The sequence below is a fragment of the Vidua macroura genome, chromosome Z, assembly GCF_024509145.1.
Source record: "Vidua macroura isolate BioBank_ID:100142 chromosome Z, ASM2450914v1, whole genome shotgun sequence".
In the NCBI taxonomy this organism is placed as follows: Eukaryota; Metazoa; Chordata; class Aves; order Passeriformes; family Viduidae; genus Vidua; species Vidua macroura.
Window position 1 is genome coordinate 7,922,810 of NC_071611.1, and position 27,192 is coordinate 7,950,001.

The window sequence follows — 27,192 nt, forward strand, 5'->3', positions numbered from 1 at the left end:
GGGCTAGAATTTCCAGACCAGGAGTCTCCCTTTAGCACTGCTGACACTAAATGTCCAGCTATTACCTGTTACTCCAGCAGAACTGGAGGACATTCAGCTAGACTCAAGTGTCTAGCTTCTTAAAAAAAAAAAACAAAACAAAAAAAAACCAACCAAAGCAAAAAACTTCAAACCAAACTGAATTTAAAAAAACAAACAAACCAACCAAAGCAGAACAAACATGTTCCTTGTGACAGAATGATCTTACACAGTAGCTGTAAGGATACAAATCCTGCCATTCTTCTCCCAAGACTTGTTTTTCTTCATATACTTCCAGTTTTCTAAGCCCCTAAAATAACCAAAGCAGCTACCCCATGCTATATAATTTTACCTTTTCAGAGAAAAGCCTGTCTAGCCATACACACAGTACCTTGAACTGATGCAGTTTATGCAACCAGGCCACAATGGTAAGTATTATGAAACACTGGAAAATCTGCTTGTGAAGCACCTGTGTTAATGCTCAGTGCTAATTATACTTTTGGGATAGGTGCACACATGGGAGAGAGTTCTTCTCTTGCCAGGATTTCCACTCCAATGAGAGGGACCTGCACTCCTTGTAGGATTTCCATCCAGGTCTCCATAGCAGCTGGAACTTAAGCCTGATGCTGATTGCTTGGTGTTACTGATGAAGATATTGAGTATGAAGGTGAGAGAGACTGTAAAGACAAATGCAGATTAGCTCTGGGCTGTGGGCAGGAACTGCAGTGGTAGTTGATCTCCCACAGAGATGGGAGAATAGAGCATGTCCCAGCCTTGTCTTTCCTCTCAGTTTCAATCAACTGCCCATTTGGCACCAAAGCTGTGAGGTACAGGCACACTTTGCTCCACCAGTGTCAGGGGAAAGGCCTTAATTCCAGCAGAGGACAGAGGCATCACTAACAAGCTGAGAGTCTGGTGCCTGCCAAAAGGAGGAACACCTTGGAGTCTTGCATTTTAGCTGAGTATTGGGTAAGACCATCACCCTGGGAGATACATACTTCACAGCTGGACCTGAAGGGCGCTGGACCCATTCTCCCCTCCCAGTCCCAGGTGAAGTTGGAGGGAGTCTGAAAGCAGAAGGCAGCAGGGGATTCTGGAAAATCCTGAGCCTCTCCTACAGCATATGCTAGCGCAAAGTGAGGGAACACCAAGATACCCTCCTTCGCGGAAAGCTGCTCACTTGCATTAGTAAAGTCTGAGATGCACTCTTTAATCTTGGTGGAAAAAAATAGTTTATTTATTCCATTGGCTTCTTTGAGCAGATGGCCAACCAGAACACCAAAAAGGGGAAAAATTTCCACAACCTGGGATAAAAAAGGTCCAAGGTTTTAGGCAGTTTATAAAGAGCTTATAAGCTACCCTAATAGCATACTCAGAAACCATCTGGAGAAGAGATAGATTTAGTTCATTTTGAATAACTAGCCCCCATTTCCTCTCAGCATCTCTGCAGCCCTCAATGTAATGTCACCCTGCAACAGCCATGCTGCAGAACAGTCTATACAAACTCCAGTTGTGCAAGATGATACCTGGGACGGACAGTGAAGAAACAGACCAATTTTTGCTCCTAGCACTGCTGAAAACTACCATTCGAACACAAATGCACTTTTAGAAACTCCTGCACTTTGGATTTGATGGGCAATACCCCCAAGGAATCCATCCATCCTGGGCTCCAGTGAGTACAGCTTAAAATTACCATATCCCTCTATGTAAAAACAGTGTCATTAGATTTGTACTTTTAAAAAATATGATCAACCCAGGCCAGGGCCAGGCTCTGCAGATAAACTAGTAGCTTATCTCTTATAAATATTTTTAATAGTTTTTAATTACAAGTAGTCCTCACTCCAGGTAATGTAACTGACAACAAAGTACCTGCACACATGCAGCCCCAAGACTTTCACAGAAAGCTCAGGAGCAACCACTCTGTAAGAAAGAAATCCTACCTCACAGCAAAGTAGAGGAGGGGACACATGGCCAAGCCAGCCTAAATAAGGGGAAGAGTCATTTGGAGTAAATACAATAAAAAAGGACTTCAAAACCCCTCCATATAAAGGATCAAGGAGGTTAAAGCAAAAAACTAGTTCAAAAAGATGTACAAAACTGTTGGAGACCAACAGAAAATTCTGCCAAAAAATAACTTGTGTTTAAATCAGGAATCAATGACATCACACAATTTTGTTGTTAAAAAAAGAAAAAGTGGAAATCTGTGTAAAGATCAGCATCAGAACGAAGAGTTATCATTAGCTCCAGAGACCAGCATAATTCCCATGAAGTCCTGATGGAAGAGGGCCTCCTGCCACAAACAGTTTCGTTCCAGACGAGTCGTAGCAGTGGGTGTAAACAGCATTTGGGAAGTAATTTATGTCAGAAAAATAATTCCTCCAAGTTTCATCATGGTTCTGTTAAAGGAAAGTTTAGATTGTTATTGTTGCCAAACAAACCCAAAACCCTGTTTCACAAAAGCACTAGGTAGCTTCCAGAGCCTAAAAAGGAGTATTTTCTCTTAACAATCCTGAAGGTTCATAAATGTCAACTAAAAGATACCTGAGTTGTCCTGAACCTTTTTCTGAGAACATTTAGGTCAATCACTGGAATGGGGAGGTGAGGGGACATTGCACTGATACAACAAAAGGTAATAGAGCAAAGTTAAACAAAGCTGTTAACTGCTTTATGATAACATACAGAAAACCAAACTCAAGTGCCTGCCATGGCATTACCTCAGGAAGCCACAGTTTCTAAAACTGCACAAAATTAAATTAAAACTCTCTTGCTTCAAGTACCACATTAGATTATCACGGCTTTAAAGAAAGACCATTTATTCTCTGTTTGAAGTTCTGAAAACTACAAGTTAGATTACATTTGAAAATGTAAAGATATAAAATCTAGTTTATTTATGAATGAGTGCATAAGAACTGTAATCGCTATACCTTAACTCAAGAAAATAACCTTCAGTACCCTTTCATAAAGCTTTTGTAGAAAGCAATTCTGCAGCACTTCTTGCTCTTAATTATTAGTTATTGGTTACATGAATACTGTTTGACTGAGACACAACAGGTCCAAAAAGAATTGGCTCTACGCCACTCCTATATAATGGGCCTACTTCCTCCCACCTCCATCACAGCTACAAACTACTTACCAGCCAGCCTTTCCCGGTTGTCAACTTCAAAATTTCACTTCCTCCTAATTTCTGCTTCTGTCCATAGCAGGCACGGGGGGGCTTTTCTTCCAGGAACCTTTGGGCTCTGATATCATAAAATAACAAGGAGCCTTGCCCTGTCCCCACAGTGATGATGTGCTCGTAGAAGCTCACCGAGCGGATACCTTTCAAACAGAGAAGGACAGTGCAGTAAGGAATAGGGATGCTTTGGCTCTGCAGTGCTGTTACTTCATGTCTAATATTACTTACTAGTATTCTCCAAGACACACAAGTTTTCCCACTGCTACAGAGCAGTGCAGACAAATCCCACTGATGCTATTGAAACAGCAGCTTTGATTGCATACATGACTGCCCTACTCCTTGAGACCATCAGCTACACCAATGGTACATAGTAAGAAGCTTCATCCTCAGCAGCCCTCAGGTCTGCCAGATAAGCCAATTAGGGTCCAGAGTACCTTTGCTCTGTGTGCATAAGCCTTTAAGTTAACACACCAAGAGCGAGTACATGGCAGCAGACAGAGGGAAGAACATCACGCTGTTTTCCTCCATGAGCTCACATCCTAACTACCTGCCAACCTGCTGTAAATGACCATCTGAGAAAAGAAAGTCCCAGCTGCCACCAAGTGCACTGTGCTGATCAACAGGCTAGGTGTAAGGAAGTGTAACCATAATAATCACCAGTCACTTTGCTGCTAAGATAGCTTCAGAACTATTAACGAGCCTGATCTGTCTCCACTCAAATATTCTCAAACAAGCACAGCTGATTTTTAGTAGCTGGCATTTTTATCACTTTAGCCAGGAAAGAAAACAGAACAGGACTCCTGCCATCTAAACTACACCATGTTCCACCAGTACATGGGAAGGTATAGCTCAAACTAAACATGTCAGCACAATTCAGTTATCCCATTACAAGAGTGTAAATTTTGTTCTCACAAAATCTAAATTTGAAGTCTCAGCTAATCAAGGATCCCTTGGAACTAGTCTTGGGGAGATTCTGAATGTAAGAAATTTGCAATCTGCAAAACATCCTGTAATCTCATCTCCATTTATTGTGCAAATACTGTTCTGTGTAACCACTCTACTGCAAACAACTCTTCCATGCAGGTTAAACTCCACTACATCTATACTTCTCCTTCCTTCTTGACCGGATGCCAGGTTATAAACCCTAGGGCTTTTTAGGCCCTCTTTAAAATACCACTGAATTACAGCCTAAACAAGCATTCAAACAGGAGAGGAAATACGTGAGTTATGCCAGCTACAGTCACATGCCAAGTGTTGTCACCACACCAAGCAGGGCTGAATGTCACAGAACTTGTATCATCCTGGAATATTCCCAGCAGCGCACATGACAAAAGACAATCGGGAGCTGTGGGTGCAATCACAGAGTTTTCCTTTCCCCTCTGTATAAAGTCCTAACAGGAAACATGTCCTCATCCTTCTGCCTCTGCCACTGGATGTGACATCCACAGCCACCAGCATTCGTGATACACACTTAGAACAAGGCAAAGCCACATTGTCCTGCTCCAGATATGGGGTGAAGTCTTGGCTGAGGGCTTAATGGGTGGGAAACCACTGTCTCTCTACTGAAGTAGATTACGAGATTCATATGAGAGTTTCTATTTTAATTCAGAGAGCTACAAATGCACTTAAGACAGCAGAAGACCTGCCCCCCCAATCCCAACACATGGATCTGGCTCTGGCAAAGACACACAGAAAGCCTTAAGCCCTCTGCAGTCAGCAAGAGCAGTCACTTGGCTAAGAGGAGAAAGGCACAAGAGTGGACCTCCTCTTATTTTTGCTCCAAGAAGTGCTCTTGACAAGCCACCCACGAGAACACTTTCTTCACACAAACAGGTGATGGAGTATCAAGGCAGATGATATATACTTTTCAATTAAATGTATTAATAAAAAGTGATAAAATGCAGAACAACTGTGGATCTTTCTCTAACTAAAGAAATTAACTGAAGAAATCCATTGTGTACCCACTACTAAGAAGGATATTTAGAACAGGCTTTCAAAAACAGCATTTCAAATTGTCTCCTAAGGGGCTGAAGTACCTCAGATTAAACATTCCCATCAAGCTAAAAGTACAGTTGATGCCTAGAACCTATCACAGTAAGTTATATACTCCCAGCCCTCTACCACCTGTGGATCTAGATTATTTAGGTAAGTATATTGAGCCTCACTCCCATGCTGCAAGAATGGTCTACAGATCCCAGAAGGAAATGAAGATGTAGTGGTATGCCTTACACAAGAAGTCACAGAGTCTATGCCATACAAGCTCTGTCTGCTGCCTTCAGGACATGAAGAGAGAGTACACAACACGGCTCTACAGGCCAGTCATGCAGAGAGCAATTGCTTCTGTGGATCAAGAACTACTGTCCAAGGTGTGCATTTCCCTTTACAGCTGCTAAGAAAAGCAACACTTAAAAGATGTACTAAAAAGCATTCACTGCCTTCCTGTGTAAACAGGGTTACAGCAGAGGAAAGCCAGCTCCAACTCCAGCCTTACTGAGCCACCACCTTTCTGTGACCTGCCTTTGTGCACAACTTGAGTGAACTGAAGTTAATGTGGACTTACCACGTTCAGCAGGTGCACTTCGAAACTTAAGTGCATTCAGCTACCACTGCAAAGCACTTGAAATCAGATTTTAGTCCACAGATCAATAAAGACCCTGTTTTTTAGAGGTGCTACACCACCCCAAGTCCCAGGGAGATCAATATAAAATGGAAACACTCAGTATCTTGGGAATTACTGTTATTTATGTGCCTCCACCACCACGCCAAATAAAAAGATGCACCTACTCTGCAGGAGAGAAAACAGCCCTGAACAAAGGTTTTCTCCAGACATGAACTGGAGAAACCCCTCAAAATACTCCCTACATACATTATCCCCCAATATGGAAAATCACATACTTGAGGCAGGTTTCAGCTACCAGCCACCACTGGGCACCATACTGCAGTGTCTGGGTCAGGATCTGGACAGAATCCTCACTAACAGCAAGTGAAGACAAGCAGTCTTGCTGGTAAGACGTTCAGCTGACTTCTCCTGACATGATACACATTTCTCCCAGATCTGAAAGCAGCAAACCCTGACACTGATCTAGACACCACTGCTCAGTAACTGCATAAATAAAACTTTCCTATCTTTGCCAACATATGTCCTCTTCTGGTAACCTGCCTGATGAAGAGATGGAAGCCCAGAGATGAGCTAAGTAAGGACTGCAACTTACTGGTCTGGGATTAATGTGGCACTCACTGCACCTTCTCATGCCTGATAGTAAAGGATATGGAGAGCACTTTATGGGACCATGCACTCTGCAAGCCCTCGGGCCTGGCCCTGGTATAAGGTTCAACTGGACATACTGCATCCATATGAGAAAAGGAAATAGCACTCAAATCATGTAGAAAATCAGGAATCTCAGTCATGGCTTTAAAATTACAAAGCAAGCTTTCCCTCACAGCACATACTCCCAATAAGGTAGCACAGAGCAGACAACATGCCTTTTTTCTAATTCATAGAGAAGAATGCAAGAACAGTATGAATAGTGGTAAAAAGACTGCATTTGCTTTGAGATGATTAAAAATAGAACAAGACCCAGTAAAAAATACACAGCAGTAAAATGCACACTTTTGAAAGTTCAGTAATATCTGGATGGTTTACAATTGAGTTGCTTCTAATGGCAGTGATGCTGCCCTTCATTAGATTTCAGAGATGGTCACAATTGGTTTGTTTGTTGCTCCAGGTATACTGTCACAAAACCAAATCTATACATACACTGCTAATTATTAAGCCAATCACTAGAAAAGCCCTTCCTGTTCGTTAGAAGCTTGACTTACTACAGTTTTTAACAGCTACTTCTGCAAGCAAACCATTTGAAGCACCTTTGACAGGTTTCTTACCACTGCCTCGTTCTTTGGAACAGACGGATTTAACATTGTGAGAGGGCTGCCTTGGATCCAGAAAAGAGACGTGTGCCTGTGATCCTACTGCATACACTGACCACTCCTGACCATAAGCCAAACACACGTTCTCCCTGCAGTATGGCAACTTTGTCGAAAGTAACTGGAAACAGAAAAAATAAAAATCAACCTGTTACAAGGAAAGACAAAGGTGTTAACAAAACAATTTTGTAAGCTATGTTCTAGGAAGTTGCAGGGAAATAAAACACAAAATGCAGGAGAAAAATAAGAAGGAAAAAACTGAAAGCAATGGGGTGCCTTATCTGAAGCAAATGGAGACAATAAAGGCCGAAGCCAATAAAAATGGACATTTTAATAAATTGTTTTAGATCCTTCTAAGCTGCTGCTATTTCTTTAGCAGATGCACAGCAACATCAGCTCTCAGCTGAAAAAAGGTATCACATTCACTAGCATAGGCAAGTCTGGGTGTGATTTGCCAAAGTCTGGGTGTGATTTGCCATTACACTTAAATAAGTGCAACTTCCTTTATGAATTCTACTAATCAAGTATCCACCATACTCCACACAACAGTTCACTTCAGCTAACCCGAAACTAGCAGAAAGTTAAGAATGCTTTCTGTCCTCCGAGTTAAGGGGAGCACAGAGCTTCTCTCCTCTTCAAGCTCCAAATTTCAGGACATTTCATTTTACACAGAACTTTTAAGTATTTTACAAACACTGCTGCTCTTCAAATATATGACAGAAATGAAGAATAGTGAACAGCCTTAACTGCTTCCAGGTTTTGATGTTTAACTCCAACAAACAGAAAAGCACCTTTGATAGCGTGTGCTCTGCTTTCCAAAGATGAAAATACCCATCCAGGGACACAGCTCCCAACTCCTATTAGAAGGAAAATAAAAAGAAAAGTGTTAGTTTCTGTATTACAGATATCCTTACAAACTCACACTCTGTTCTAGACAGGCTGCACAGTCTGGATTGAACTCATCCATAATCCTGTAAAGGCTCTCTCAAGATGATTTTCATTTTATACTGATTTTCATAGAATGCTATACAGTACTTCAGGTGTCAAGTAGAATCTAAATTAACAAAAGAGTAAATAACAATAACTTTCAAAACTATAAATCTTGCTAGGCAAAAAAATAATTCATTATGATACAGTACAATCTAGAGTTGACAATTCTCTTCAGCAGGCCCCACACTGATTCTAACCCTGAAGCAAGTTTCAGGCACTACTCTACTGAAAAAGTTACATTAAGTTTCAATCAGGAAGGAGTAACTAACAGCTATTATGAAAAATAAAGCCTACAGGATCACTGTGCTTCCAACAGCACACCCAACTTTGCTTCAGACCTTTTCTGTTCTTTGAGGGTGGGGGGGGGGGGGGGGGAGGAAGTGATGAAGGATGAATTGCTACACCCACTGGTAATAACAGGACATGAGGATGGGGGAGATTGACATTTACTGCTTGTCAAATACCAAGAAAATAACCCAAAGCAAGTGCTAGTGCCTGCCCTGTGAGTCAGTCACCTCAATTGCTGAGCAACCCAGAAAGGATTCAACCATTGAAACAGGAACTGTTAAATGTTAGCTGGTCTTCACAAAACACGAAGGAAAGCGGAAAGAGCACTCAAAAATGGGATTCAAGCTGCAAGAGATGTGTTGTTGTTTTATCAGCTTCTTGTAAATATTGCTTTACTCCCCTGCTTAGGGTGCAAATCTAAAACCAAACCCATGGGAAAACTGTGTGCCTTCTAAAATGTCTGGGTTTTTTTTTTTTCCTTCTAGACTCCTCCATTCACTTGGGGCAGAAGCAGATGTAGTAGATTAAAACCACTGCCTCAAAAGACAAGGATGCAAAATAATCAGAGAAAAACATATTAACTTGCTTCTCTGGTATATTCTATTTAGCTTACTTTTTAGTTTTTCTAATACACAGGGACAGTTTTAGGACTTCTCAACTGTCTTGCTTATCTTACTGACCTTGTTCTTATTGTTGAAAGCCAATGCTCGGACTTTGCAATTGTCAGGATTGGTGTTCTCCTTAGGAATATCCTTCAGAGCACTGTGTGTTATGTGGGCATAGACAGGAACTTGAGAGAGATTATGCCTGGCATCACTTTTGGATAACACATCCTCTGTGACTTCCCAGAGACCCATCGAACCATCCCGGGAACCTGATCAAATAGTCCATACGTGAGTAGTCCATTCCATATATACAGAACTTGCTTTTCTAAAAAAAGGATTAATCAATAGGGTCTGAAAAAAAGGATACTCTTAGTTTAATCTAACAGAACACACTGTTAGTGCCCATATATTATTATTAACAAAAAGATGATTTTACTGAGCTGTAAAGTTCAGAATATTATGAACTCACTGTCAACTCTCCATATGGTTTCCAAGCAGCTAGACCATCTCATATGTTTTCAAACAAATTAGGATACATCCAAACCCACAACCCTGTGCAACAATTATCAGAAGCAACTGAAGATTATAGGTTCAGCCTGAGACTGTCACTCTCAGCCTTGGTAAAAGAGTCTGTTAAACCAATGCAAAATATCTCCACAAAAACCTCAGCTGGGTTTATGCCCATTTGGGTTTACTTGATTTCTGTCAGTATGCTTATGGCAGAGTACACAGTAATTCGTGAGCTGAACAGAAACATCTATTTCTAATCATAGTTGTACCACTTTGGATGAAATCTATAAGAAAAATTATTTCGCTAAAACCTGTGCCACTTCCTTCTTAAAGAATGTAACTTAGGTTAAACAGACAAGAGCTCATTTTATTTTTCTACTGAATTTGAAGACATTAATCTAAAATATGAATCACTAATGTTAAGAACACTGGATGAAGAAAGTTGAATGCCTCTGGTTCATTGATCAATACAGACTTAATCCAAGACTTTACACACATCCCTTCTGGCATTCAGGCAATTCACTTCCATCTAAGTCAGCTCTGACAGATTTGACAGGTACTTCAATTTCTTCTCTACATAAAGTGAAAAATTCTGTCAAAAGAAATTCATAATGAAGATGCCAGAAAAGCTATATATCTATATAAGGCTAATAAATTTATCAGCATTGCTATCTCACAGGGGAGAAGCTGCAAAGAGAGTAAAGCAAAACATCTTGTTGCAATAGGAGTGGTCCAGTACAGCAGAGATGGCTTTGCCCTCTCACAGATGGATTCAGGCATCTGCCACTATCACCTACTAGAGAAGAATACAAAAGGGAGAATCCTAATGGCAGTTGCATACAGCAGCACAACATCCTGCCACTCCATTACATGCCATTGGTTTTTATTGCACCTAATCTTGTTTGTTATGGAGGCTGAATACTCAGCAGTAAAATTTCTAAACATCCTGACATACTTTCAGAGGAAGCTGTCCCTTTTAATAGCCCTGGCAGGGGAAAAAGTCCATGTATGTTGCTCAACTGGTTAGTCCTGAAGCCAAGCAGAGTATCATTTGCTACCCTAGGCTCATACCATCCTGAGAATTATTCATCTCATCTGAAGCTTTTGCCATAAAAATACATGCTATATCCTCAATGTCTAGAGTTCAAGTATTTCTGCTTGACACTTTCAGATACAGGTGTAATTGAAATCTCTAAAATTAAAACCATATCAGTAGTTAGTTGTCTTTTTTCACTCTTAATTAGGGGCCTCAGTGAGTTCTAAAGAATTCAGTTTAGCAACCAGTCTTGCTAATTGCTTTCAACAAGTTTTCCCTGGTGTCTGAGGTGTGGAAACTAGAACCTACATCCTGTCTGCTATAAGCACCAAAGTAGAGAATATGGCAGTAGAGAACACTTCTACTCACACATCCATCCCTGACCTTTAGAAAATACCGAGTCAACACAGTTCTATCTCACATGCTGTGCAGTCTATCAGATCCTTGTCTTTCCCCTGGACATCTGTAATCATTTGTGCTGTTCTCTTCAAGCTTACGAGCTTGAATGTGAGGGAGTTTCTGTACATATTTGGGGTAGAGACTTGCAAAGATCAAGTTTTATAATAAAAAACTTGATTAAAATTTCAAAAATAAAATTCTAGGATTAGCTTTTTGGGTTTGGAGGAAAAATCCTACTAAACTAAACCAACAATTCAAATATGTGACTTTTACATAAGACTGTTATAATTTTCTCTCACCTGCAGTTTGACAACTCTGAGTACAGAACAGTACACCCTCTCAGCACAGAAAGGCAGTAAAATGCTAAATTAATGCAACAAGACGTTGCTATTTTTGCCTTTACCCAAGTAACTCTTTATGAAGTAACACTGATTATCCAACTAGTCACCAAAAAGTCATTAACTGAGTTTCTCTATTACAGCCTTCTGTATTGACTGCCATAGTGCAAGTGCATATATACATATACGCACACAACTGTACTGAGAGCTTGATGAAACAATCTGAATTCTCATTAATTACTCTTTCACATGACTTCAGGAAACTGATATTGATCTCAAGTGTTTCAAAGTTATTAACCAATAACCAACACCCCTCTTGAAATTACTCCTCTTATGTGGAATCTTTTCCTGTAACTCATTGTGTTCAAACGTCCCCTAACTAGAAACACAGTAATATTCTAATACTAGGAAAATCAGATCTAGACTAAGGCCCAACAACAAAATAAAATGAAGCACCATACTAAGTCCAGGAAGTTTTTAAATAGCCTAGGTAGTTCCAAGTGGTTTCAAATGCCCTGACAGAGGTGCTTTCCTAACACTTATCAAATGTTGTGCATCACTTTAACATTCAGAGAGAAGGAAAGCTTAAAAAACAAGCAAACAAAAAAACCTCAAGAGAAAAAAATATGACTTTACCAGAAACAGCCATAGTATCACTGATCCACGCAATTGAAAATATCCAGTCCTTGTGTCCATCCTAAAAGAAGAAAGATTTTTCTGTGCCATTATACTTGAGAGCAGTCTCAAAGCAGACAAGTATCCTTCGATTTTTAGTACAAGCTCAGAAGGACAGACCTACATTAAAAGCATACAGGTAAGATTCCAGTATCAAGCTGGAACAGTTCAAGTACCTAGCAGTAATTTTAACTTATCTGGTTTTGAAGTGCAATTAATAAAGAAAAAACAGGTGTTGGAAAAACAGGCCTCTGACCAAGGAAAAATTAATCTCAATTCTAAGATTTTCCAGAATTCTCACATTTTCCATTCTGAAAGCAGCATTCTTCTGTAAAGTATCTATTTGTTAGGGTTTTTTTCTTCCAACACATATCCTACTATGAAAAGTAACCAAAATCTTAAGTTTACAATACATGACCTACAGATTAATGTTTCAAGACTCTTTTCTTTAGCGTGTGAGAAACCTATGGAGGGAAAAAAAAAGGAGCGTAAGACTCTAGTTTTGTTAATAAAGCTAGAAAGTCACACAAATGAAGAGCAAGTCATGCAAATCTTCAGTCAAATCTTGCTGCAGCTGGTTATCTGCTGCTGCAGAAACTCTGACCTGACCTCTGCTGTTACAGTTAACATCTACATGAAGCTCTGAATAAAAAGGAGAAATGAGAGGGAAATGCTCACAGGACATCACCATATTCTCCAGGCTGTTTTTTTAAAGACTGGCCATTTTAAAAAGGCTTCAGGATGTTTCATAAATAAAACCAGTACCAGTTTGTATCAAACTGCCACAAGCCATGGGGTTAGAATTAATCTTCAAAACCAAGTTCCACCTCTGGAATAATACATCCAGAAGCTGCACTGGGATAAGGAGAAAATTTTAACAACTTGCAACATAGTTTTAATTTCTCAAAAGAGATTTTTCACTATAAATAGTTTCAGAGCTCATCACCACAATTAGACTTCAATACTTAGGATTTTGTTACATTTTTGGTGCTGAAAAGTAAGCTAAAGTAGACCTGAAGGAAGATGAGGAAGAAATCAGACCCAAAGCCCTGAAAATCCACTCACATGTTTGAGTACTCAATTATATTTAAGATACCATAACAGAAATGACAACTCAATCAGAAATGTTTTCAGAACTTTACTTCCTTACAAGGCTCCTAAATAATAACCTTGCTCTGATCAAGCACACTTCAAAGTAGTAACTTTTTAAGTGAGAGAATAAACTTTCCCCAGATACTCCCACTTACATCTCCCACACAGACAGGATCAAGTGTAGGCAGACGATAAATTGCAAGACTGTTGGGGTTGTCTCCACCTGTGGCCAGGAGGGTCCTTGAGGGGTTGATCTCAATGGCATGAATGCCACATCCCTGCTGGTTCACCATGCCAGGTTCACGATCCTTCAGGATAGGAATCTTGGTAATTTGACCAGTCTGGACATCTACTACAAATAACTAGGAAAAAAAAAAAAAAAAACAGACATGTAAGTCATCATCAAAGAGAAAAGAAAAATAAGATGGTCAAATATCCTCCCTATTTTGAACTGACATTCTTTTTGAGTTGAAATCCACAAATGCTTCAAGGATTGCTGAAAAATGCATAAATTCCTTCTTAAAACAGGTTAAGTAAAAATTACAGTGGGTTTATATCAATCATTCCATTTCATTTTCACAGTAATGGAAGGGAGAAGAGAGAAATCCGTCATGGGAGGTTTCCCATTCGAATAAAAAGCCCTTGAACATAAAACTCTCTTCCCTGTTCAGGACAACAAAACAATATTGTTTTTAAATTTCTACCTACCACAGTGAGAATGAAAACCCACCTCAAAAGAGCTATTAAGCCCCATGGAGCTTAACGCGATTCTCCTGCCTCCCAGGTAACACACTAACCATAAAGTTTTAGCTTTGGCAGACTGACAGTTTATGCAATTGGAATTTATTTTCTGGTGATAAACAAGAGAATAGTAACTAAATATAGTGTGAACATCTGAAAGAAAGATATTTAGCGATATACCTCATCCCACAAAAAGACAAGAAATTACAGCAATATGTCACTGACACAATGTCAGAAAACTCTATTATCTTACAACTCTTCAAACAGACATTATGCCCAGTGTTATGTCAGTTCAGACATCTACAACCACGGGATTACAGTTTAAACCAGAACAAAGGTTTATATTGCCTGCCAAAGTGCACTTTCATTTGGGAGGCTCATGGGCTGGGTCACTTCACAGATGGTGCTCAGAGGGCAGCTGCAGTGACAGTCAAATAGGTCTAACAGAGAAGACAAAGCCCTATGAGGGAACATGAGTTAAGCAAGGAAATGGAGGATCTGAGGCTGACTTAGCACTAAGGCAAGTGATCTAGAATTCATAGCCCAAGATTATAATTAAATGCTACATTATTTTTAGTCTGTTCCTTCTGTAACCAAGAATGTTGTCTCAAAATCTCTGGAAGCGAACCAAAGATGACAACTGTAACAAAAACCTTTAATACAATTTTAAAAATACACACCTCAAGGAAATTGTTCTGAAATCCTTTGTCAGACATTTCTAGAAGATCAGAAGAAAATCTAGAAGTTCTTAGAGAGAAGTTATACATACAAGCTGCTTTTGGTGAACTCTTACAGAGTATAGATCTGTTCTTTTAATAAAAGCATAGGAAAAATACATTAAGATAATTTAGCAGCATATCTTTTACTTGATGTACTGAACTAGCAGAATATTAACATCCTATCAAAACTTGATAAAGTATGGTAATTTACACACATTCCACAGAAAAGATGAAATCCACTCGTTGCAACTTCACTGCAACTGATTGTAGGCAGCAGTCTTACACAAACAGATTATTCCTACAGAAACTGCATTTTCATGTTTACTTTTTTATTTTGTACACACATGTGGTGTATGGCAACAGCTGAGGTGTAGCTGAGTAGGAGGGAGACATTCCTCACTCTTCCCAAGCCTTACAAAGCCTTCACTGCCCGAGCCAGATGGTAAAAACACAATGCACACAGCAGTCTCTCTACTCTAGCCACCTGAAAATTAACATCTGCACTAAAGTGTCACTGTTGAGTAGGACAGGAACAGAAGGACTCCAAGTTAGAAGGCAAGAAATGAAACTCTGATTTATTTCAAATGCACCGCTCTATATATAGAGAACATCATGCAGACTAATTCCACTGGTCTTAAAGTAAAAACATCTCACACCATTGGTGCACAGTGAATGACACACGGTGGCAGAACATATCTATAAACAATGTGAATAACAAGAGAGATTAGAGAATTACTTACATTCTTTCCCAACTGTTTCCCAGGCTCTCGCCAGGTTAGAAAACCTCTCTCTTTCTCTCTGACTGAACTGAGAATATCTAAAGAATCAGGATCAGTCATTTCCTCTCTCCTCCCATCATCCCTTGTCCTGCCCATGTGAGCGCATATCCCCCTTCACTCCCAGTATTTCTTTCCAGCAGGAATGCCCAATTCTCTCCCCTATCCTCCTTTAACTACTGAAAAATACAAAACCCTAAACAAAATTAACAGTTTAGTAGTTAGGATTAAAGCTTGCAGGTGTCAGCTGCACGTCCTAATGTTGACACCAGGAGTACTAATTAAAACACACCCACACCTAAGGATGTTCATGGACTCAAAAGACTTGTGACAGCTGTAACAGATTCACACTTGGAAGTGCAAGTCATCTGGCAGGAGGACTGAAATTAAAACCCCTTTGCATTCTCTAGTCTGACACCCTCATCATACACCTGTGTTGGCTAATAAAAACTTACTCTAATGCAAAATACTTTTACCTAAACTCTAAACTAATCGGATTAAAAAGATAAAGAACTTAAAACTTTGCACATATAAGGGACTGGCTATGTTGTTTTGGTTGTAAAGGTCAGAGCAGTAACTTCTCCACTTGCTTGGTAAGGAAGTTGGTCACTGAGTAGTTTAAAAACAACCATCACCTCCCTTGAGTAAAATAAGCAACCACTGCTTGCACACAGAGATTCTTACATCACCTGGGGCATTATAGGAAGCAAAAGCTCACACTTGAAAGCTGCACCTCTGGTTGCCCAGAAATCATCCCTATAAATCCAGCACACAGAAGCCAAGATGAGCCACAGCTGATAGACACTTTTAAAGCCAAAAAGGAAGAAATGTTAAAAAACAAGAGAAGAACTCAGCTAAGAGTGCAGAAAATTTCAATACTATTTCAGGAGTTTGAAAGACACCAGAGTAAATAAAATACAAAATATTTTCAACTGTTGAAATAAGTACACCTGCAAACAACTTCAAAGCAGTGTAGACATTAAAAGTCTTGGCGAAGTCCTGATAACTGAACCATACAGTAATTTTCTCTGTTATCTCAAACAGAAATAAGAATTTTTTCCTGGCTACTCATTATATAAAGAGGAAAACCCATCCAACAATGTTTTTGCTGGACATAAAAAAACTCCACCAGCCTCCAAATACTGAATTGTGTGTATTTGTCTCTTGATTTTAAGATTTGCACAAAATTCAGTTCTTCCTTCTAGTAAAACATATGCGTGTCAGCCTTTAGTATGCCAAACAACTTAACATCCAGGATTTACCAAATCTGGATTGCTTCAGCCATCTGGCAGAAGTGCAAGGACCACACTTCATCTGTGAGAAACACAGCAGACTCAGCTACCATGCTCTCTGCCAGACAACTGTGTTCTAACAAGGAAACAGGCTGGATGACATGGAAGAGAGAAATCTATTTCCCCTCTTTTTTTAAAGTACTTTAGATGTACAGCTTGCAACAGTGATAATACTCAAGAATCAAGGCAGACAAGCATGGTTAGGTACTACAGCTGACATAGCCATGAAACTTCATGATCTTTGCATATTTGCAGAGATTGATAGCTGTACACTTATTTTTCTTTTGACCTGCAGAAGTGGTGAGAAGTCATTTTGGCAAATAGCTTCCCTGCGATTACCATATGGCTCTCCTCTTGGCTGTCCAACCTGCTTATGATCAAGTCAATCAAGAAACTACCTCACTTCACTGATGAGGGAAGTTCATTAATCAGCTTGCCAAAAGTAGAGACTGTAGCAGGGAACAGAGTATCCAAAGATGAGAGTATGAACTGCAAAACCCATCATATTCTTATATGCAATACTGAGAGCAGAATGGTTTACCAGTTTTTTTTATTTTTTGGCCTGCCTTTCAGGACACAATAATTTAGGGGGAAGAAACACCTAGAAAGCTAACAACCCAGTAGAGATAAATTCCCTTCCCATGTATCTTCAACTGAAAGCATTCACTTTAAACAGCAAGATTAAAAAAGAGGTCTATGAAATGCCATTTCAAGGCAGCAGAGACTCATGTCTTCAGCTGCTGCCCCTGCACAAAAACTACCAGATGAACAGGCAGTCCTACCCTATCTTTTAGTTGATTGTACAAATCAATCAAAACAAAAATAAAGGGTGCCATCCTGTTTTTACTACGCAAGCAGGATGGATGAGATCTAAAAGGCACAAATAACATGCATGAAAGAGACTGCTCATTCTTCATGCAAGAGCTCAGAACATGCTCTGTGCACCAGCTCCTCACACGGTGCTCTCAGAAATCATGGGCACATTCTTGTCATTCATAGTAACTTTCGAAAGAAACCCAACATAAGTACACTGCCCTGTTAAAAATAGTCACTAAGAAAGAATCAATCATGTTCAAGTTCCACAATTGGCTTAAGTTTATCTTTTGAGAATCTAAAGATGTAGAGATATGCCTCCTCCTCACCATCCATCTAAACAGTCTGATCACCCTTGTGACAATAACTAGTGCTCAAGTAGCTGCAAGGTCAACTGTATCTGCATTGGTGAAACTAACCCTACAAGAAAACCTGTCTGCGCACAAAGAAGCAGATGACTCCCTAGCCACATGCACATCAGTGCTAGCCAAAATGAGCAGCTGGGAACATCCACTTTTGCAAGAGCATGACTCCAGACTAACTAAGGCTGGTCACAAAAAGATCTCACCCACAGCCAAGTTGGAAAATTATTACTTGTTCTCCTTCAAACATATTTTTTGCTAACAAAACAACAAAAGAAGACTTACTGTGCTATTAATGCTTATTGTGCTATTACATCAGTGCTATTTCTGGTCATACCTGAGTAGCAGTGATTGATTTTTCCAAGTTCTCAGCCTTGACTTTTGTTCAGATCATAAATATCTTTCTTTTCTGTTCATAAAACACTTGGTATCAGGTTCTTTTTCCTGTAGCAATACAGATTTACTAATATATGCCAAGCCTCAAAGAAACATGGACACTTTAAACTATCAAACTGGAATCGTATATCTCCTTTCTGTTGAAGATGGAAATAAAGAAGCATAGAATGGTTTGGGTTACAAGGCACCCTTAAAGGTTGTCTTGTCCAAGTGCCCAGCAGTGAGCAGGGACATCAGCTAGACCAGGTTTCTCAGAACTCTGACCAACCTGTGCTTGAATGTTTCCATGGATTGAGCATTCAGCAGTTGTGTGGGCAACTCAGGCTGGTGTGTCACTACCCTGATGGTAAAGCTTAAGAATCTTCCTTGTATCTAGTGTGACTCTTTTAATTGAAAATAATTACCTCTTCAATCACTACAAGCCCTGTTCAATTCATCTGTCCCCATCTTTTTTGTAAGTCCCTTTTGGGTACTGGAAGGACTTGATAAGGTCTCCTCAGAGCCTCCTCTCCTCCAGGCTGAACAACCAAAACTCTCTCAGCCTTTCCTTGTAGGAGAGGTGCTCCAGCCCTTCAACCATCTTGGTAGCCTCCTCTCTGGGCTTGCTCCAGCAGGTCCCTGTCCCTCCTGTGCTGGGAGCCCAGAGCTGGATGCAGTGCTCCAGGTGGGTCTCAGCAGAGCAGAGCAGAGGGGCAGAATCCCCTCCCTCCCCTGCTGCCCACGGGGCTCTGGATACAGCCCAGGACACGTTTGGCTCTCTGGGCTGTGAGTGCCATGGCCAGGCCATGTGCAGCCTCTCACCCACAGCACCCCAAGCCCTTCTGGGCAGGGCTGCTCTGGGTCTGTTCATGCCCAGCCTGTGCTGGTACCAGGGGCTGCCCTGACCCTGGTGCAGCACCAGCACTTGGCCTTGAGCTTTATGATGCATGGACCCACTCCTCAAGTTTGTCTCTGGGTGGCATCCCATTGTTCAGGTGTGTCAAAGCACCACTCAGCTTGGTGCTGTCATCAAACCTACTGAGTGCACTGGATCCCTCTATCTATTGCATTAATGAAGACATTAAAGAACACTGGTCCCAGTGCGGATCTGTGTAGGACTCCACTTGTCACTGATGTCCACTGGGACTCTGAGACATTGAACACTACTCTCTGGATGTGATTATCCAACCAACTCTCTGGATGTATCCAACCAATGCCTCACCACCCAACAGTCTATCCATCAACTCCATCTCCCTCCAATTTAGACAGAAGGATGTTGCAGGGGACCGTGTCAAAGACTGTACAAAAGTCCAGATAAATGACATCTGTAACCTCTTCCTTGTCCACTTCTGCTGTCACTGCATCACGGAAATCCTCTGGTTTGTCAGGAAAGACTTACCCTTGGTGAAGCCATGCTGGCTGCCTCAGTTCACCTCCCTGTCCTCCATGTACCTTAGGAGAGTTTCTAGGAGGAAACTAGATCCCATGATTTTCCCAGGCAGAGGGGAGGCTGACAGGTCAGTAGTTCCTGGAGTCCTTCTTTCTACCACTTCTCAAGATACATACAATGGCTTCTCCCTTTTCCAGTCACCTGGGACTTCATCTACCTGCTATGACTTTTCGAACATCACAGGGAATGGCAACTACATCAACCACGCTAATGTGCACTAATCTTAGCACAAAACTTACTAACAGGTTATGCAGTAGAGGCACTCAAGTGTGTAATGTAAAAAAACCATCCTTCTCGAAAGGGTCCAAAGCGAAACAATCCACAATATAAAGAAACCACCTGAGAAGTGAGGAGAGGTAAAAGCAGCCAGCAAGTTGGTTGACTTAGAATTCATATTTTCAAAGACAAGGCCCTGAAATCAGGCACTCCACTTTTCTGTGAAACTAGGAAGCACTACCAGCTAATGGTCACAGACTTTGATGTTACTGCATTTGTGCAGCACCAAAATCACATTTATAATTTTTTATTTGCATTTTGCCCTCCGTGTTTAATTTCAGGGGGCTGGGAGACAGTTAATATATGCTGACAGATGGCAAAGCATGGAGAAGTGACAGACATTGCCTGCTAAAGGGCATCCTTACAACTCACGCCATACCTGGAACAGAAACTACCAGACAGACACGAGTCTGCAGTAATTGATCACGTGCAGTTGACAGAATAGCAAATACTCTTGAGACAAGAAACCAACACCTGGCTATTTGGTCACAAGCCACTGAAAGATATGTGAATGGAGATATCAACTACAGGCATCAGAGATTTATTTACATCGAGTTTCAGTCACTGTTCACTGGACTTTTGAGTAGAGCTACAAACTGGAGGAGACTTCTCATTTCCTACATGTGATCAGAAATGAGCTGTCATCTCAATGCTTCCTCACATATGCAAAGCCAGAAGACACATTAACTTGCAAAGCAAGGGGAAATAATTTTCCTTATAGACAGTTCATATTCACAGAGGAGGAACTTCCCATTGTACTCTCACCACAATCCCGGGCTGTAATTGTATGAGACACACAAACAGACACAGGATCTCTTGAAACAAGTTTAAAGTCTCCAATAGGAAATGAGAGCTGGTGATTTACAGCAGGGCAGCTAAGGCAACACACCAATCTGCTGAAGAGAGAAAAGGTTTCAGCCAGCATTCAGAAACCAACCCGTGCATGCCTTGGAAAAGCTGCCTGAGAAATCAGGAGAGCACTCAGAAAGGAAGTTTAAACACATCTATATATATAATGTATATATAATAATATGTGTATATATGTATGTATAATGTATATATATGTATAATAATGTATGTATAATACATCTATAGGGCTTGCCTGGAAAAAGAAAAAAAAAAAACAAAACTAGATTCCAAGCAAATATATTCTCAAACAACTGGAAACTAATTAGCTGCTTGTATTTAGGGAATGATTTACAGCTCTTATAGTTTTTCATCTTTAACTCTGCAATTAGCAAAAAGATTATATCTTGAACATGTAGATGTAACTAACAGAGGAAAAGAAGCTGAAAAATTATTACTGAAACTACTTTTTAGATGCTACTTTATTCTTCATGATTTCCTGAAATAGTAAAGAGAAAAAAAAAACCCACCAAAACACAGGAACCTGGTGTTCTATGTTTTTGTCTGCCATAAACCTATCTCCTACCTAAATCTCATGAGTTTCTCTACGACGCCTGAAAGAAGACCGCAGATTACAGACCGTATCTTCTTCTGACACAGTTTATTCTATGTATCTTCATAGCATCAGTCTTTGTTAATTTAGATGCCTTTCAGAACACACCCTAAATGTCTGCACCCCTCGGAAGTTCCCTGCATATTCATTTGAATTGGAAAAACATTAAGGAGCCCATTGCATGCAAGGTCTAGAAAATTCTTGCAAACAGGAATCCTGGCTCTGCAAAGCCCAGGTGAAAAGTCTGGGTGATTTCATTTGAAATTTTAGGTGCTTGAATGCTTGTAATAGTTCCCATAATTCTAAATCTACCAGAAAAAGCACGTACCTTTACAGAATATAAATATCTGAAAAATCTGATTTACAGCTGCTCAACTATGAGCACCATAATCCACTGGAGAAGAATAAAGTAATTTCACATCCTGGAATAGTTTTAAGGGTAAAAAGTTACTCCACATAATTGAACATATTATAATCTTCATCAGAAAAAGAGTAACTGACAGAGAACTCCATATTCTCTTCAGTGTTTTTATAGTAACTAGTATTGCCAACTGACAAAACCCAAATTTCCTCCTCTGTGACAAGAGTGTATTTTTGTTTTGTCATTAAGAACAGTGAATCCTCCTGGCACTGAACAGTGAAGGGTAATTTATAAATTAAATGCTAAAAGCACTCAGTGCCACAGTCAAGCCCTGATTAAAATAACTGCTATAGTTTATATTTTTCTCTTGAATTAATTTTAATTAAGTGCAACTCCAATGCAGCAAACCTCATTGAAGTCAACCAAGGTGTTTTCGATTTACTCCCAACTTGAATACCACAACTTCAGCATATGAGAATCAACAAAGGCATTTTTCTTTAACAGGTCACTCACTCAGGAGATGAGAGAAAAAAATCTCATAATTAGAGTGTAGAGTTTAACGCTTTACTTGTTCAAATGTGAGCACAAAGCAAACAAGGTACAGCTATTATAGCAGTCATAATTCATATATGATCTTTCACAATGCTGCAGGGACTTCTTTTGCAATCACTCTATTTTGCTCAATGACAGAGGACGTCTGTCTCTAACATTAAGTCTGGCTGTGGACAAACACCCTTGGCTGCAGCATGTGCAAAGGGAAGAACAATGCTAACAATGCTAGTGAATCCCTCTTCAGCTTCATGATTGTTTGATTCCAAACAATTTTCTGCAAGGCTGCGTTAACACCCACTTGCCCATTTATCTTCGCTGCAAACGCGCCCGAGCTACAAAAGTTACAGAACACAGCAAAATCGTTGCAACTCTATAAAACACACAGTCATCTCGCTAGAGTAAGCAAGATTTTTGGGAGCCTGTGTTTCAGCAGGAGTTCGTCTCCCATAAGCAGCTCTACAACCACAACCAGTGCTGGCTGCTGACTGGCTGAGGAGATGAACATATGTGGAGAAAGTAGGCAGAGAGATTCTATTTTGAGCTTAATGCTGTTAAAAGATTGCTTTGTTTATACAGTTAGGCCCTACTTCTTAAGAGCTACTGCATAAAAGTCTCCCTCTGTGCAACTGTGAATAATAATAGAACATCTCAGAATGTTTCATCAGAAGTGGAAAAAAACATCCCACTGACCCTTGATGGTCAGACCACTGAGCATGGCTTTGGCACAGAAAGATCTTGAGGCAAAGAAGCAATTGCAGCAACTGATACACTCTGAGATTTAAGAGCTGCTACATCTATGCATTCATTCCTTCTAACCCTCGATTCCCTTCCCTTCCCTCCACATGTGGCACCAACTAACCTGCAATTTAGGATTTTGCACTAATTCAATCAGAACTCCTTGCATGACATTGAAACCTCAGCCAATGAACTTGGGCTACTAATTCTGGTGGTGAATATTACCTATGAAATATGATCTCCTCCATTTACTAATCCCACAGGACACCATTTTAATATTCCCCTGAAATGTTTCCAAGCATCATTTCAAGAACCTGAGGAGTTCTCTCAGTTTTTGTAGAAGTATGTAAAGATATATAAACCAGAAAAGCTATTCAGACACTGGAGACAGTTTTAGAGTGAAGAATTATAAAGTCAACGAGCAACACTGAAGACCTGAATTTTTTTTTTTTTTTTTTTTTTTTTTTTTTTTTTTTAAGGTCAGAACATTTCTGGATGCTCTGACAAATATCTAGAGTTTAACCAGTTTTAGAACAACTTTTAAAAGCCATCAGCACAGAATCATTTGTAAAACCAAACTATGTAAGATTGAGCTTAACAGAAAAAAGGAACTTTAGCAGCAAGTTTGGCCAAGCACTGACAGCCACCATTAGAGACGCTAATATCTGTCCATTAGTGTCTCATCTGCAGGACAAAAGGGAAGATCCAATCCCACTGTTGCTCTTCATCCTGAAACCAGGTGTAAATCGCTCTGTAAGATCACACAGATGCTTCCTGAAGTGCCTCATATTCAGATGAGAACAGATCGTCCTTAAGCATTGCTTTCATTCAATAGGCCGCGATTTTGACTCCACTCCTAATTCTTAAAGTTTTCCCTGGCCATTCACACACTTTGATTACGATAAGCATCATTTGAGGGTGGAGGTGGAATAATTAACAGAGGACGGGGAAACAGCGAGAGGTGGCACTCACCGTGTTGCATTTTGTCCCGCACACCACTTGTCGGTGATTTAGCCACTGGGAGGCAAACACTTTATTGAGTGTTCCGAGGCGAAATTCCCTCTCTTTCAGGAGGCTGGGGAGCTGCTGGGCTGCGTATCCATGCAACAAGCGGTGGTAGCTGGACTCATTCTGCATCCGGACCTCTCTCCCTTTCACGTAGTATACTAGAGACCTTTTCACCGGCGGGAGCCTTTTCCTTTTGTGAACAGAGTGATCCCACCCGTACTGTGGATAATAAAGTTAGGCACTGGATAAAGCAACTAAAACAAACTTTTAAGACACCACCCTTTCAAATTCAGCGATATTCCCGGCAAAACCCTGAAGCCTTTAAAACCACCCATGGAACACCGCGCACGGAAATTAACTCGGGAACGCTGATAGAGCCTTAAGCAGCGTGAAATCAAAAAGAAATATCTGCTAAAGGAGTAACACGGCGATAATATAACGGCAGTCCGTGGCGGTTCGGCACCGTTGGTACGCCAAATGTTCACGGGAAGAAGCGGAGCGCTTGGAACGGGAGAGGGGCAGCGCAGACAGCCCTCGCCCTCAGCCTGGCAGGCGCAGGGGTGACACCCAGGTGGCTCCCCGATAGGGACGGCGGCTCTCGGCCTCCTCAGGCCGGACCAGAGCCATCCAGCCATCATCGCTACGCGGCAGCGAGCGGCGAGCAGCGGCCGAACCCAGCGGGCACCACGAGCCCCGGGGCGCGGGCACAAAGCCTGGACTGACCCTGGGACCAGGGGCTCCTCCTCGCCCGTGACCCTGGCACTTGGGGGCTGCCCCTCTTGGGGTGACACCAGGACCGGGGCCGTCCCTCCCCATCTGACACCGAGACCGGGGGCTCCTCACTCCTGGCTACCACCGGGACCGTGGCTGCCCCTCCCCAGGATCCCCAATCCCCCAGGACACCTTCCTTCCTCATCCTCCGGACAGGGTCACCCCCTTCCTCCCGGGGACCAGCACGTCCGCCGCGCCCCGGGAACCAGCGCTTCTCTCCCTTCCCACCACCGGGAACAAGCGCTTCTCCCCTATCCCCACCTCATCCCTTACCTGCTCCCCCTGGAGTCCCCCGGTCCCCGCGGCGGCAGCCGCCGCCGCTTTCCGCTTCCTGCTAACTGTTTTCCGGGCCATAGTAGAAGGATGAGGAGGATGTGGACGAGGAGCAGCCCCACATGGAGCGGGACGGGGCGGTTCGGGGCATATGGAGCGGGACCGGGCCCAGGCTCTGTCCCTCAGGCCCCGCCGGCCGCGCCTCACGGCATTTTACAACACCACGGGGTTTCGTTTTGGTTTTTTTTTTCTCTTTTTACGACAGTCGAATCGCAGCTTTACGGCGGCTGTTCCGCCCCGCCCGGATGCCCCGTTGCCTAGCAACCAGGCCGCAAGCTGGCCGCGCCCCCTCTGCAGTTGCCATGGCAGCGGAGCCAGCGTGGTGAGGGTGCGCCGCCCCCTAGCGGCGGGGCGGGCTCAGTACAAGGTGGGGGTTCGGGAATCCCTCCCGGGAAAGGGAGATTTTTCCCAAACCCTTCGTGTTTGATCAGACCGTCAGCGCCCCGGGAAAGCCGAGACACTTGTCCCCGACCAGTCTGTCAGGGTCCCACTATGGGGACAGAATCAGATAATCAATTAGGTTGGAAAAGACCTCCAAGTTCACCCAGTCCAAGCTATGAGTGAACACTGCCCTGTCAACCAGACCACGGCACTGAGTGCCATGTCCAGTCTTTCCCTAAAGATCTCCTTTAGGTCACTCCTCCACCTCCCTGAGCAGCTCATTCCCAAAGTCTAATGACCCATTCTACTAAGAAATTTTTCTTAATGTCCAACTCTTCACTGGATCAGAAGGTGGTTCAGCTGACTCTTCAGGGTCACATGGAAACACAAAAACCCCTTTGAGGGTCTCTTGGCACCCCAGAAAAAATCCAGGAACGCACACCAAAAGCATTAGAGAGACCCTCTCCCAGGGCTGCACACTCAAGTATTTTACCCACTGTTAATGAAGGACTCACACCTTGAAGGACAGTTTACAGAACAATAATATTTTACTAATGTAATAGAAAACTGTGACAGGTTAAGATGAAAAAATCGCTGGTGATAGGATCTGGCTGCAAAAACGTATTCAGAGCAATTGAGATAAACAGTCACCATACATAGAGTACAGTTCTGACAGGTTCAGCCTGATCAGTCAGTCGATCCCAGAAGTTACAGTGGAACCTTCTCTAATTTCTCCCCATTTTTAACTTACTTTTATACTATTTTTGCACCAGTTACTCCATTTTTACTAGAGTAACTCTAGTCATGCACCATGTGCAGCGTGGGGTGGTTGTACCTTGGAGGTGGGTAATGTCAGTGTCACACCTGAGGTAGCCTCTGGGATGGAGGTGGGCATTTGTGATCTCGCCCCAGTACCTGGTTCAGCAGCAAGGCACCTCCTTTCCCCCTTGTTTTTCAGCTGCTATACAGTTTATCTGCACCACTGAGTTCCCCCTCTTGCCCGGATTTCGACAGAGCCTGGCCCTGCTGTCTCCACTCTGCTCCACCCCTCCCTTCAGTCCCCTTTAGCATGGATTGTGTGGGGGAAGTTGGGCATGCTGACCACATCCCATCCAGGGAGTCATAACTGTGCTTCACCCTGTTTTCTGTACTGTTACAACTTCTGTTAGAATGTGAATGCAACTTCCCGGTTTTCTCTAATTTCTCTCATTTTACCCCCAGTCATTTTCCTGTATTGCAATGTATTTGCAAGGGCTAGGCCATAGTGTGCACCAGCCAGCCTGCTTCTAAGTTTGTTATCAAAGCCTCAGGAATTCATCAAGGCTACTGAAACATAAACTGTGCTAAATTACGAAAGAAGAGGCTGAGAAACCCAATACCAAGACCACAAGAATTAGATAACAAAGGACTGTGAAACACCTGGACTGTAACCAATCACATACACTGAGAAGCGCAGGCAGAAAGCGATTGAACAACACAAAGGCACCAGTCAAGAAGTGTGTACTTAGTAGTTTGTAGAATCTATAAATATGTGTGTAATGTAAACAATAAACGGCTTCTGCTTAACCATATTGGTTAGTTGTCTAGGAGTCCTGAATTTCCCACATTTTCCCACACATTCCACCTGGGAAATCACTAACTGCTGGGGAATTAAAGAGGTAACACTGTATTTGCATTTCATTGCACCCCTTTGAGATCCATGTGGAAGGACAAGTGCTTTTTCTGATGTCCACATAAC

General features: G+C 41.7%; 1 protein-coding gene across 1 annotated transcript; it reads right to left on the bottom strand.

Annotated features, from left to right (window-relative positions):
• Positions 1-1,233: 1,233 nt before the first annotated feature.
• Positions 1,234-25,317, bottom strand: LOC128821687 (DDB1- and CUL4-associated factor 12). The gene is made up of 9 exons (XM_054002886.1): positions 25,014-25,317; positions 23,934-24,188; positions 13,206-13,412; positions 11,920-11,980; positions 9,076-9,269; positions 7,909-7,974; positions 7,076-7,238; positions 3,152-3,336; positions 1,234-2,414 (listed from the first exon to the last, which is right to left on the bottom strand). The coding sequence occupies exons 1-9, from the start codon at positions 25,092-25,094 to the stop codon at positions 2,256-2,258; spliced, it is 1,371 nt and encodes a 456-aa protein (XP_053858861.1). The 5' UTR covers positions 25,095-25,317; the 3' UTR covers positions 1,234-2,255.
• Between the last annotated feature and the right edge of the window lie 1,875 nt (positions 25,318-27,192).

Excerpts from the sequence above, each read along its gene's own strand:
- LOC128821687 (XM_054002886.1), bottom strand. The coding sequence starts at position 25,094 with ATGGCCCGGAAAACAGTTAGCAGGAAGCGGAAAGCGGCGGCGGCTGCC. Across the intron at positions 11,981-13,205 it reads ATCCTGTCTGTGTGGGAGAT|GATGGACACAAGGACTGGAT; the intron begins GTAAGTGGGAGT and ends TTCTTCTTTTAG. Across the intron at positions 7,239-7,908 it reads CAGAGCACACGCTATCAAAG|TTACTTTCGACAAAGTTGCC; the intron begins GTGCTTTTCTGT and ends TTCTGTTTCCAG.